Source organism: Camelus dromedarius, chromosome 12 (genome assembly GCF_036321535.1).
Source record: "Camelus dromedarius isolate mCamDro1 chromosome 12, mCamDro1.pat, whole genome shotgun sequence".
NCBI classification, from domain to species: domain Eukaryota; kingdom Metazoa; phylum Chordata; class Mammalia; order Artiodactyla; family Camelidae; genus Camelus; species Camelus dromedarius.
Window position 1 is genome coordinate 23471558 of NC_087447.1, and position 15260 is coordinate 23486817.

Consider the following 15260-nt stretch of genomic DNA (forward strand, 5'->3'; position numbering starts at 1 on the left):
AACAATAACTCCCCATTCCTCCCTCCCACCAGCCCCTGGCAACCATCATTCCTCTCTGTCCTTACCAACCTGACTACTCTAGGTAACTCATATATGTGAAATCATACATTATTTGTCCTTTTGTGATTGTCTTATTCTACCTAGCGTATCATTAAGGTTCATCCATGCTATAATGTGTGTCAGCATTTCTTTCCTTTTTAAAACTGAGTAACATTCCATTGTGTATATATATAGCATATTTTGGACATGTGGGATGTTTCCATCTATTGGCAATTGTGAATAATGCTGCTATGAACATGGGTATACTAAGTGAAGAAATATTCAAATCCTTGCTTTCAATTCTTTTGAGTATATATCCAGAAGAGGAATTGCTAGCTCATATGGTAATTCTATTTTTAATATTTTGAGGGGCTGCAATACTATTTTCCAGGGTGACTGCACCATTTTACACTCCCTCCAACAGTGCACACAAGTCTAATTTCCCTCTATCCTTATCAACACTTGTTATTTTGTTTTTTTGGGGGGGGGTTTCTGTTTTTTGATAGCCATTCTAGTTAGTGTGAAGTAATATCTCATTCTGGTTTTTCAGCCCCCTAATGATTATTAATGTTGAACATCTTTCTGTGTACTTATTGACCATGTGCACATCTTCTTTGGAAGAAATGAACATTTGAGTCCTCTGCCCATTTAAATTGGGTTCTTTGTTTTGTTCTTGATTAATTATATCCTTCATATATTTTCTGAAGTCCTTAGTATCTACATGAAAGCACTTTTACTTTATATATACTCCAGAAGAGAGTTATGCTGATAGTATAGACAAGGAAACTGAGGCACACCAAAGGTCACATGACTAGTGTCTATGCGTCAATTAAGACCTTTAGGCCAAGCAGCAAACACAAACAACTACACAGTCAGATAAAGAAAATGAGTAAAATGGACTGGATCCAGAAGTTCATAAGTCAGAAATGGAGAGGAACAAATGTGGCACTTGCGTTTCAGGGAAACGACTCTAGCTAATATGCACTCAGTGGTACCAAATCTTCAGATTTCTCAAGAGAAACTTAACGTTTTAGATTTTTACGTAAAATTAGCTAGTAACCAACCAATTGAAAAAAATATTTTTAAATCACTGTATGGGCCAACACTGTGCAGGTTCACAGGTCAGCTGGTTTTTAAGCTGCACCGTGGGGCCTCAGACCTATGTAAGTTTCTAATGATGGAGCTTAGCAGAGTGACAAGAGTGCACACCATTACCTCTACAAAGGGGAAAAGAGAGTAAGTACAAAACACCCGTGAGCCTACCCTGTGATTTTCATGGTAAATGAAAAAAAAAAAAAAAAGAAAGAAAAGAAATAGGAGTCAAGCCAATGGAGTCAGAAACCCTGTGTGTGGTAATGGAAATTTATTTATTTATTTATTTATTTTAATGGTAATACTGGAGATTGAACCCAGGACCTCACGCATGCACTCTACCACTGAGCTATACCCTCTCTCCTGGTAATGGAAAGTTAAAAGTCAGTACTTCAAACACACTGGGAATTTTTTCTGAGAACTGACAATGGTGAATGAAAGGAAAAAATAAAAAAGCGAAAGGGTCTGCATTTCACAAGCATTCTTAATAGGACCTTTTTTCTACAAAGAACTTCCTTTTACAAAAAAAAAAGTAATTTCATGCATAATTATAAAGAGTATTAAATAAATAAAACTTCTTAGCATTTTCAGAGCCCACCAATTAAAGCTATGGAAAGCTAAAGTAAAATGACATTTACTAAACATCTGTGTTGTTACAGAACAACTGGATAAAACTGAGCTCCAACCTGTGTCAGAAACTCAAATGCAGGGTAGTTAGAAAAGGAATGCATGTTAAAATGCTAATTCCATTTTATATCAGCTATACATTTGAACTTGGAATTCACCTCACAGTAATCAGGACATCATGAATGGGAACACAATATGAAGTTTAGTGCACTGAATTCCACTTTGGCATCCTAAAACCTCATTCAAGCTCAATGTGGACACAGACTGTTTGCTTTGCTCTCTACTGGGTGTACAGGGTCTTCATAGTACCTGGAACACAGTAGGTATTCAATACTATTTGTCTGCGGAATAAACAACAGTGGTAAAATAATCACTCCTTGACCTGAGTTTCCTAAGAGCAAAAGGGGGAGATCAGTAACTTCCTACTTAATGGACAAAGATTTTTTTTAAATATAGGATAATGATTAAAATACCCTAAACTGGCTGCAACTTTTTTTCACATCATTCAAATAAGCATACTCACTGCAGTTTCCCCGGTGTGTGTTCCTTTTGGACAGGGGTAGAAACCTGTGGTTCTGGTGAGGGGCGAGGCACTGATGGTTCTGAAGCTGGTGACGGAGGACCTATGTCTTTGGGAATTTCAACATGTTTCCAATCTTCTCCTTCTTCAACTAGCAAACCAATTAGTGAACCTAGCCGTATATTTTTAGATCCTTCTTCAACCTATATTTTAAAAAGAAAATAATTGCGGGGATAGAAAGGCTCATGATTTCATGAAGTAGTTTATACCCTGGCTAATTCTGTACTGATTAGAAATATCTCTTAATGTGAGCTAAAATCTACCAGGCCAGCCTGCTTGCTCCTTCCATGTTCCTTATCTACCTTCCCCAACTTACCTCTTCCTTCACAACTCTCCCCCTCCCTGTTACTAATGCTACCCTCTGAAATTTAAAAAAAAAAATTTAGAATCTCTCCTTTTCTGACAGGCTTCAAATATGTAAGAGCTACCATTACCATCTTCCTTTGGATGTCAATCAATACAGATCCAACAAAGGAGACTGCAGTTACGTATCTTAATTTTCTGTCTTCCCCAGACAGTTGCCACGCAATGACTTAGAAATTCCAAGACCTCATAAGGGATTAACTCCTCCAAATTAGTCATATTTACTAAAATTAATTTAAAGGAAAATCTTTTCAGTACATTTAGTCTTTGGAAAAAAAGAATATTCCATTGTATGGATAGAACTGGATAACTATTCTGGTTAATAATGTTAAGTGTACTTTCTGTGTTTCTCTATATTTAATTTTTCCCTTATGTATAGCTGCAAAACCTTGAGTATAAAATAAAACCTCATGAATTTTCTATAAGTACATCAGAAACATGATGGTGTCTCAGCTAACTACTTTTTCATAGATAATGCCAATTAAAAGCATAAATAAAATTGAAGATGATTTTTTTAAACTCAAGATATATTTTAAGCATTTCAGCAGAATTAATTTATAAAGAAAGGTCTGACTCTTATTTACTTATTAAAAGAAGTCCCTAGGGAAGTTTCAGGTGACAATATACGTTCAGTACTGGAAGAAAACGTCATTCCTTTAAAATTTTCTATTATTTCCTTTCAATTAGTTTAAATATGGTTCGTTAGAGATATAATTTAATGAATAACAGAATGAGACTGCAGACTCTAATACAGTAATTATAAGTAAACAAGTGTAACTCCTAAAATGGGCTTGACATTTCTGAGTAACACTAATTTTGATGCTCAGTATGTGCACTATTCTTTAAATAATATAGCATAAGTTCTGAGAGTTAGGAAGCTTTCTAGGTTTACTAATTACTGATGGAGAACAGGAACAATGCTCCGAGAAAGCAAAATACACGTAAGAAATGAGTATATAAAGCCAAATAAGGATGTTTAATGAATTGCAAGCTGTGGAAAAATGCTAAACAACCCAAAACCAATTTGTTTAGTTGTGTGTCACATCCTAAAAAGGTTTTACTTCTGTGGACTTGTCATTTTTCTTTACTATGTCAAAAAGGTGAGTCAAGATTATCAATAGGTTAACAGTTTTTCTTCTTATAAAAACACCTAATTACCTGCTTATGAACTGCTAACTAAAAATCACAAAAATGACCAGTTTTCTTAAAAAAAAGAAAAAATTATGAAATGATACGAAGTCTATCTGATGTTAATTCCTATCAAAACTGAACTAGAAATAGTATCAATATCCAAGTGCAAAGAACATCACTAAAATAAAAAGCATTCTCTTAAAAAAAAGGAAGTTTTATTTTAAACATATCAATAGGTTTCTGAAATCTGCATCAGATACTATACTGAATCTGAAATTGATACCTCACCCTCTGTTTCATTTACTACAATACATCACATCAATGATACCACATACACCCTACCTACTGACACCTGCACAAGTGGGCAATAATGAGCATTTAGTATCATTTCAATTTTTACTATATCTAAATATCAAATAACTGTTATCTTTACTCTCATTTTTTCCATAAAACAGGATACCATGAACCATGAAACCCAAATACGATGAACAATAATATACTACCACACAACTTCAACATATTAACAGAAGTTAAAAGAAAATAATGACTCGTTTAGTTCCATTTAAAGCCTTTAAAACCACCATATGAATTTAAGATCATTCTCTGTTTCTATTCCCTTAATACAATAAGAGATCTTTTAGAGGTGTGCTAGTTTCCTGTAGACATTTGCCTATGTTGTGGTCAAAAATATTTAAAATTGGTGTAGATTTAGTAACAGAAGAACAAATAATGCTCTTTTCAAAACTGTGTTTAGGGACCCAGTGAGCTGTCCCGCTCCCTCTGAGTGAGCAGTGCGGGCGCTCTGCTCCACGCCTTCACCTGGAGCGTGATGACACCTTGAAGGCCCAGGTCTTCCCAGGGACTTGACTTACTTGATCAAAACTCTCCTACTCTTATGCCACTGATTTCTCAAATATTAACTGCAGGGGTTTTACAGTTAGCTCTGCTAAAACAGCTCATTAATGCTCAAATATTGGTTCTGGAGTATGTCATTTTATACTCTGGTTTCTCTTTAAACTGAGTAAGTCTTTCTCCTTTAAAGCACCAGCCTTCCCTCCCGGTGTTCTATAGATCCCCTGGCTTTCAGGGCTGGCTCTGCTACTTACTAGTTATGTGACCTGAGTGAGGTTTCTCTATCTCACCATGCCTATTTCTTCATCTGTAAAATAGAAACAGTAATAGTGGCTACTTCACAGAGTTGTTATAAGGAATAAATGAGTTATATATGTTACTTAGAACAATACCAGACATCCAGTAACTACTACATAAGTGGGGAAGGTAGTATTAGGATTATTATGATCGTGGTGGTGTTTTCCTCCAAGTTATTTTTAAAACGAAAAATATACTCAATGTGGATGAAGGCTGAACTACAGAGAAGTGTCCTCCGTTGGCTGGAAAGTCATACCTAAAGGCCCAGCGTGAGGCTGGCAGCACTAGAACATGGGAGTCACTGAGGTGGTAAGACCTGTGACAAACTATTCCTCAATAAGACACATATAGAGTCTAAATTCTGTCCGGAGGCCCTCACCCTAGTATAAGGTCTCTTTACCCAAGGCAACCCATAAGCTGGAATGAGTCACCTGCAGATGTGCTAACTAAAGCCCCCAGTGAGTTCATCAGTGTACCCAAGGGTATGAGATGCTGATGTGAAGACACAAAATATCTACAGCAGTATTTCCCAACAGAGAAATTATGTGAAGGGGTCCACTCCATTAGAGGTGCTGGCAAATACTGTATTCATTCTAACATTTAAACATAATCAATAAGTTGAACAATTATTTAACTATTTTTCTTCTTTAAAACAGAACAGTTTGAGAGCTGCTAAGCGAGCGCTGAAGGAGCATGCACAATGGTTAGTGGAGACTGACTTGGTTGGTTTGAAAACTTAGGAAAGATTTTTCATCATGGTTTGAATCATTTTACAGTTTTAAATTATTTTTATTCTCTAATATATATTTAACTTATACACACAATGAATTCTGATTTAAAATGAAGACACATGAGAAACAATGAATCAGAAAACAAATCAATGACAAGCTAAAATGCAGAGGGGAGAAGAAACATTCATTAAGTCCTTGAATACCAGCTTGTCTGGCATTCAAGTGCCAGGCACTGTTCAAGCACAGTATTAACTCATTTAATTCTCTTAATAATCTTACGAAGTAAGTGCTATTACTATTTTCATTTACAGATAAAGAAACTGAGGCACAGAAAGGTTAAATAGCTTGCTCAAGATCACAAGGCTAGTAAAGCCAGGATTCAAATGCAGTTTTACACTAGAGACAGCATTCCATATGATCAGTACCAAATCTGTAAATTACATTCACATGATCAAAATTACCATATAGCAACTCAAAATAGTGCTACTGTTTTTTAAAAGAAGCTTAAAAAAGATAATAGAGAAGATTACAAATGAGTTAGCTTTTATTTCACAGGGAACCTAGACTCATTTACTATCTCAGTATGTCATTTACCCATTTCAATATGAAAAAATTAGAATTGAGAATGTCTCCCATTTAGTGGAATACTTCAAATTTCAACCATTAACTTTTAAATGATAAAATGCAACTTTGAAGGAGATTACAGGCAATTTAATTTTTTAAAAAATGGGGGGAGTAGAATCCTACAATAAAATAAAACCATATTGAAAAAAATCCATTCTTTAGAAAACACCAGTGCCACAGTATTGGAGTGAGATATAGCTAAGAAATTGGTTGAATAATAGGAATAATGCCAAGAAGAATTATGGTCTGTTGTTTCTGTAATATTTAGATAATAAATAAAAGGTTTTTTAAAAATCTGTTTTAATATTAATGGATGTTAGGTTTCAGAAGATTTCTACTTTTGAAAATTGTTTTGAAGAGTAATGGCTTACCAATAAAATAAATATCTATTAATGAAAGTATTGCCAGTCAATAAACTAAAATTTAAAAAATTATAAATAATCACAGGATCCTACACCCTTTTATCCTGAAAAGAATCCTGACTTGCATGACAAATCATATAGTAACCTTAAATATGTCTGATGCCAAACTAGACAATTTCTAATAAATTCAAAAATGTCATCCTAATATTCAATTTTATTACTTTATCATTTAAAACACCTGCTGTTCAATTTGATGAATAAGTTTAAGACTAAACTTATGAACTGATATATACATAATAATTTAAGGTTTCTGCAGGACAATTTACTAGTGATTAAATGAGAATTTAATAATGCTCCCATTAACTGAACTAAACTGGAAATAAATCATAAAATTATCTACACTGACAGCAATTATTCTTTATTAACATTATTAAGAGCTTCTTAGCTTTTTTCTGGTTCTAATTTAAATGTAATAATAATTATTATTTTATATTTAAAATGGAATTCAGATGTAAAAATTATGAGTGAGTACAAAGAAGGGTATAAAATTGTGGAGGGGGCAGAATACTAAAACTTCTCAAAGACTATGGAAATAAATCCCTTTGGAGTGAAGTAGATTATAATCCAATCTTTCAAAAATGTGGGCAACTAAAAGCTAGAGTTTTATATCATCATTTGCCCATGAATAAGCTCAATTATTCAACTCCTTGATTTGAAAGTAAGAATCTCCTATATGTATTCCTATAAAAATCATTTCCTTATATGTGCTAATTTGAGAATTATTCCACAATGAAAGACAAAGCATAGTTTGCTAGTGGGGCGGTTAGGAATGGAGTGTAGTGAAAGGCTAAAAACAAAAAAAAGAAAAAACCCCACCAGTAATACAACCGTAATTTTTTCCTCCATAATTTTCCCCCATAAAATTGCACACATTGTAACATGCACATACTCCCATTCCTATTATCCAAAACACATGTGAAGCAATAATAAAGCGACAAAGCTCTAGACTACACACACACACACACACACACAGTCTGGCAAGGAAACAGCTATTTGTGCTGCTAAAGCCGCTATCATCAACCCCCCGCAACACGTTTTCAGAGCTTTTGGGGCCAGATGAATAGGCACTACTGACCTATGACATCGTTAGTAATTTGAAACGCATTACTAAGCTGCTGAGTGGAAAAGGCGATCAATTCCGGAAGACTTTCATAGCCAAACAATCCAGAACTAGGGCCAAAAACACAGTTTGCCAAAAGCACACACAATAAAATGTAGCTGAGTTTGTTACATATGGTAATTCAAACAATCTTTTTCAAAATGCTGCATAAATTAGTGAAAGAAATTATTTTTGGTATGAATATTTATATTTTCCCAGTTAATAAAGGTACAGAAATTTTAGCCTCCCATTCATATTTCCTCCAAAGAAGTATTTTCAACAATGTGTTTTAACATGGCTATTAATATCATAAAGCTCTAAGCCTTAAACTATTAACTTCTTTGTCTTTGAATTCCACCTCAAATAGCCTTCTCTCATCCCTCAGGCCAGAATGCTTCTCATTTTCCATTAGGGAACCCAAAATACCGAGTACTTTCATCATGGTTGAAATAGTTCTATGTTGTTTGATCATCACTGGCTACTACTGGACCTTAACACTAAAATATTTTAAACATCCGAATTTGAAACGTATTATGTAGAGATAATACAACGCTATAAACAAAAAGGCAAAAATAAAAAAGGAACTTGATTTTAAGGAACTTTACATTTAAGAAATCTCCATCCTGTTGAAGACAATCAAAAACTTACCACTATTTTGGCCAAGATGCCATCATCACTTGCATCTAAGGTAACCACAGCTTTGTCGGTCTCTATTTCACATAAGGCATCTCCAGCACTCACTGCTTCACCTATAAAACAAGACTGGGTTTGTTTTGTTTTTTTAAGTTAAGAACATTAGTTACGTGAGTTGGCATGTGTAAAGTGTGTAAAAGATGAATAATAAATACCAAACTATTCAGTAGCTATTTCTGGGCTGTGGAATTACAAGTAATTCTCCTATTGTGTGTGTGTTACTATGTGTGTATATATGTATGCTTTGTTGTATTTTCCAAAAGCTCTATAATGGAAATAAATTGTTACAACAAAAAGTGATTACAAAGATTACCGAGCAAGTATCAAAAATGAAATCATATTTTATAAACAATAGCAAGGAATGTATATCTTCTTCTGAACAAATCAATTCCAGAGCCCACATTCCTTCCTTTTTAATACATTTTGACAATTATTCCTTAAGAAAATAGTTTTACAATTAATAGTACTTTTGGGTTAACACTGGAGGTGAGTTCAGAAACCCTGTCGGTACCACAGAGCATAAATGAATAAAGCATATTAAGCATAAAGAGAGAAAAAAAATCAAAGACACAGCTAAGGTCAAATAAGAAACATATCTGTGCAACAGAAACAGTACGGATACTCAAATATGCTGAGTAGGATCTGACTTGCTTGTTTCTGGATCTAAAAGCAGGGTGTGGGGAGCAAGGGTGAATCAGTGGTTTCCTCTGGAGTAAAGGGAACTAAAAGTGGTGTGCTGAAGCAGGGGACTCAAATCAGATTCTCTGCTTAAAGCCAGGGCTGCACCAGGGTTTCTCTACCCATAATAGTAGGCTGATAAAACAGGCAATGAAAACCTTTGACTAGAACTATGGCTTTGAATCAGAACAGCGGGTCTAAGAAGGTAGAGAACAAAACACTACCTCAGTACCAGGAACAGAGCCAAGCCACCCTCTAGTTTCATTACTACATCTGCCAATATCCCCCATACCAATAGCAAAATCCCTAGATTGGCGGGGTAGGGGAAAGGGTGACTCAGAAGACAGGTGGAAAGACATCGAAACTAAAACATAAACATTCTACTCAAAAGTAAATTGCAAAACAAAGTTCCAAAACATGAAGAAATTTAATGCTAAGAAAGGAAACAACAAAAATCAGTAATTGGCACAGAAATTCATTTCAGATGCAATCTATTTAGTGCAATCCACCAAAGATTTTAAAATAAGTATCTCAAAGGATGTTCAGAAATAGAAATGAAGGTGTAAGATCCATCACAAGAACAAGAGATTAAAAAAATAATGTACAGAAATAAAACACTATCAAGTAGAAAAGGAAAAAACTAATTAGAAACCTTGGAAATGAAAAATACAGTGAATGAAATAAAAAGAAACAATCAATAGGATATACCTACACTGGCCATAGTGAAAAAATGATTTAGTAAGTAAAGGTAGCATCAGTGAACTAACTGGAACTTAACATAGGCAGACAAAAAGATAAAAAATAGCAAGAGCAGTGAAGGAACATAGATTGAGGCTCAGTGTTTGTCCAATGAAATTCCAAGGGAAAAGAGAGGAGAGAAAGGTGAAGAAACAATACATAAAGAGATAACTGCTGAGAATTTCCCAGAACTGAAAAGAGATATGTATCTTCAAAATGAAAGACTACTGAATGTGTTTAGAACGTGGCTATCCATAGTGTACTGACTAGGAGGGTGCACATGGAGTCTTCTAACTTGCTAGAATATTCTGTGTCTTGACTAGGTGGTTTAACCTGGATATATGTGTATGTGACATTAACTAAGCTTGCACTCTGTGCAGGTACTACCTCAATTAAAAAAATTAAACAGAAAAAAAGAGTAATAAGACTGTATAAATATGACTCCACATTATTGACACAGTGTACAGAAATTGCAAACTATCAACAACAGAAACACAATCTTAAAAGCTAGCAGAGGGAAAAAAAATAGATTACCTCAATGGAATGACAGACTGAGAGCACACTTCTCAGCAGCTGCAATAGAGGTCAGAAGACAACGGAGTAATATCTTCAAAAAGCTGAGGAAAAATAACTGTCTAGAATTTTATATGCAGCCAAACCATCATTCAAGAATGAAGGAAAAGTATTCTTTAGACATACAAAGGCTAAGAAAATGCACAACTTATTGATGAGCTATTACAAAATGCAGTTCATCAAAAAGAAAAGTAGACACAGAGGGGACCCATGGGCTACAAAAACAAGTTACCACAGAAATTGATAAAGGTGTTAACTATTAATCGTTTAAAAGGCAATTTTGAGGGGTTAAAAAAAGTTTACAATTCAAATGCAAAACAAAAAATAAGATGGATAAGGGAATTTTTGGGTGATAAAACATGCTAAGAACTTTGATACAAACAGGAGGAAAAAAATACTGGATAATTCTAGACTATTGGCAAAATATAATTAAATATGTATCCTAAAAACTTAATGGCGTACACCAAAAAATATAAAAATGGAAATATGACCTACAGCATTCATAAAAGCAGAGAAAACATAGAAAATAACAAAAACTATTGTCCAATTGAGGGAAAACACATTGAAAGAAAAAAGCAAAGGATTAAAAACAGAAAGTAACAAAAATGATGAAGTAAGTCCAAACATATCAGTAATTGCAATAAATATAAATGGATTAAAGTCATCTACTAAAAGCAAGAAATTATCAAAATGAATTTTTTAAAAAATCTGGGTAAATGTTGCTTACAAGAGACAGACCTAAAACAAAAAGAGAATAAAAAATAAGAGAAAAATGAGACACACAAACACACCAAAAATAGCTCGTATAGCAATAACAGGTGCGTTCAATAAAAGAACATGAAGGAAAATCTAAAACACTAAGAAAACAAATATGCTCTGACAGTTACCTGTACTGAAACTACTTCACCGTATACCAAGATTCTCACATAGATGGTTATACTCTATCTGTTTAAACAGTTCACAACCACGAATGTAAACTATTTTAATGAAATAAACTTATCTTTAGATATTTATCAAATACACAGAAGGTGCTTGGTCTAACCCCAAAGGGATTTTCCTTCTCAACCAGTATGTATTGAAATGTATTAGGACACTGAGGATTCAGCAGCAGGAGAAAAAAACAGTTAAGATTTCTGACCTCAAGAGGTTTCTTTACTATCTAGTGACAAATCAATTAGAAATTTGGGATTAGGTGAGGTCAGGATGCTATGGGAACACTCAGGAGGGGTATCTAATATCTAATCTAGTTTTTGGAAAGTGAGAGAAGGCTTTCTTAAAAAAAAAAAAATGACATCTAATCTGAGCCTGAAAAGATGAAGAGGAGACAATCAAGGAAAGGGGGTAACTGATCCAGGCAGAAGGCACAACATACCCAAAGCCCTGGAGGCAAGAGAACAGGAAACTTCGGAGGATCCTGCTAATACTATCTGAGAGAAGTGATGAGGGATTAGGCTGGTAAAGTAAGCCAGATTCAGACCCAAAAAGGAAACTGATCTGTCATACAGAGAAAGCTACAGTGCCAGATTATATAATCTTACATATTTCTTTGTATGACAGGTGTTTTAGAAGTAATTAAGACAGATTGTATTTCAAAAGGAAAGGAATCACACCCTAATATGTTTCTGCTGTAACCATGGAAAAAAACAACTGAACAAGTCAACCTTGCAATTAAATACTTTTTCTAGACAGCTAGAAAAGAAATTCTGGCCATAGGAAAACAATAAAATGATTTTTTTTTACCACTTGGTGCTTGCCTATTTCAAATTCCAAACACCTTTTAAGAACCATTCGCAAATTCTACCTCAGCCACAGATGAACCTAGATGATTTTGTTCCTATTCCTGAATTCCTAAAGTAGCTGCGATTAATTCAAAATGAATCACAAATTACACTATGAAATGTTAGGTTACCACTATTACTTGCTTAAAAAAAATTGGTTTCCCTCTATTTATTGGACTATGAGCTTCTTCCCAGTAGGAATAAGACATGCCTTAAATGTTTTACATTCTATCTCATTCCCCAGGACCCCAGCTAGTACCTTATACACGAGTTTGAGATTAAAACACTTCAGAAAGAAATTGGAATTTCACAACTCTTCATCTCCTCACAAGGTATACATCAAACTGCCTTTTATGTTTCTTTCAATTCTAACATTTCATTTGTAGCATGTTTCTAACATTTAAAACTCAGGTATCCTGTTCCTTTTTTATTTTAATTATATGTATACATATTCACATGACATAGACATATATATTAGCTGTATGAGAATGCTGAGAGATAAACGGTAAAGAAACATAGAGAAAAACATCTATTGTGTGGTGAACTTTCCCCAGGAATTACAGCAAGGTTTAAAACATCGAATTACTATGTAAGGCACGTTACCCCTAATATCACAAAACCAAGGGTCTATCTATCAATAATCAAACATAATATGAAGGCCAAAGAAAAACTTGGAGATAAATAATAAGCCATGGAGATTCCAAACATACTGTTTCAGCCTTGGTCAACAATTTAGTGTTAGAATTTGGAAAAGCTACAAGGCAGAGTAGTTTTAAGAAGCTATGCCAACTCAGAAACAAGTTTATTCCAAGCTCTGACACTTAGTAGTTGTCTTGACCAACTTACTTAATCTCTCTGACTCTAAGGGAAGTTTTAAATGTCTACCTACTATAAAAAATCATGGAACTGTTCACTCTTCACACATCTCTTCAAATAACACTTCATAACACCTTTAGATTGAAAATGAGACACGTTATTAATAACCATTAAGAACCAAGGCTCATTCTAGCTCCCCACGCCATACTCTGTCATTTCAAACAGATCACTGAACAAACAGTATACAAGGCATTTATAAGTAAGCACTGGGTATAAACACAACAGTAAGACACGGTTCTGTCCACGAGTTCGGAGTCGGGGGGGAGGGGGAAGACTGAGAAACTAGGGTAGAGCACCATGGCTGGCGTGAGGTGACAGACGGTCCCGCTGCCACGTTGATGGCTGACTGGTTGGAGAAGGAGATGGCAGCCTTGTCGTGTTCCTGCGCGTGCCTGCGCCATCTCCTCGTGGTGCGTGTCAGCAGCCGAGGTGGAGCGGGCCCGGAGCGAGAGTGCGGGCCCCAGGAGGGGCCAGAGCAGAGGCCCGCCCGGGGGCCGCTCCCCAGCACCGAAGCCAGCAGCATCATCATCCTGTTCCTTTGTCCAGATGGGCAGCTGCCAGCTGAGGACTGGAGCACACAGAGGCTTCCCTTTCTCTCTTAAAGTCTGGGCACGAAGTGTAGTCTTGATCAAACATAGTTAATGGTGATGTTCATTAACTAAACACATTCTATGACTTTCACAAAATAATTTGGTTCTGCCAAAATTAAGAATAAAAGTCTTCGTTTAAAAGGTGGTGGTAGTGGCGGGGAAGAGCTAGTTCTCTGTAAGACCAAGGAAGTCACACCTACATGAGTATTACAGAAAAACCTCTTCTTAGTGCTAAGTTGAACCATAATGACAACCATGATTAGAGACAAAAATAATTCAGTTGTTTCCTCAATAAATATTTACTAGCTGCCCCTATGTGAATGCCACTGTGCAAGACCCTATGGCAAAAATAATAACAGAATAAGACAGACCTGCTCCAAGAAGTTCCTAGTCTGACAGAGGAAGAGTACAAACGAGCAGGCAATGTGGATCCCATCCAGTCATGCCCACGGCAAAGGGGAAGACAGAGAAGGGGCCCCTACGTGGTGTCTGCCAACTCTTCACCATCACACACCAAAAGATATTTCTCATATGGTCTAAGACTGCAGGCAACCTGGTTCCCAGGCCATCTGAAGTCCTGCCCTGAGGGCCGAAGGCAAGAGTAGTGGTTTGAGAAGGAAACTGCAAGGCAACGTTAACCTCTCTTACAGCCTTCTGGCTCTTACATTTTACTGCACTGCCCATTTCCAGTACTCAACACACACGTGGCTAGTGGTTACCATGCTGGACAGTGCAGACACAGAACATTTCCACCACCAAAGAAAGTTCTACTGAATGATACTGTAATCTGTAATTCTACTCACCAATTCTACAGTTCTGACATAATAGAAATATTAACAATAAATGTAAAAAAGCATAATGATGGAATGCTATTCAACAATAAAAGGAATGAACTGCTGGTACATGCTGCAACATGGATAAACTCCAAAATCAAAGAAGCCAGGCACAAAAGACTTCATGTTACATGATTCTATCTACATGGAATGCCCAGAAAAGGAAAATTTTAGAGATGGAAAACAGATCAGGGTAGGGATAGGAGAAGGAAGTGACTACACTTAAGCACTAGGGGTCTTTTTGGGGTGATAGAAATGTTCTAAAGTTGGATTTTGGTGATAACTGCATTAACTCTATATATTTATTAAAAATCACTGAATTGTGCACCAAAATAGGTGAATGTTACACTGTGTAGATTATACCTCAGTAAAGCTGTTAAAAGAGTGAAAAACACTGATGTCATTTGTGAAATGCACATTTCAAAAGTTTTCCATTTTAGCCCCACAAACCTATACAAACCCCCAGAAATAACAGAAATGAAAGTTCCATCTAGAGTAGAAGCCAGAGACCCATTTAACTCTAGTGGCACCTAGCGATGACAATTCAAGTAGTGCTAAATTCCTTCAAGACAGTTTTATTTCTGAATTTTACCCTCTGTATTAGATTAGTCAGACACAGTCTAAGATTTACACACAAACTGAGA

General features: G+C 35.6%; 1 protein-coding gene across 1 annotated transcript in view; it reads right to left on the reverse strand.

The window, feature by feature from the left end:
• The window catches only part of PDHX (pyruvate dehydrogenase complex component X), a 66022-nt gene that overhangs the window by 26541 nt on the left and 24221 nt on the right, over positions 1–15260 (reverse strand). The window contains exons 3-4 of the mRNA XM_011000580.3: positions 8506–8606; positions 2282–2481 (exon numbers count right to left, since the gene is read on the reverse strand). Coding sequence (XP_010998882.2) covers positions 2282–2481; positions 8506–8606 — 301 coding nt within the window. The remainder of the gene's footprint in view (positions 1–2281; positions 2482–8505; positions 8607–15260) is intronic.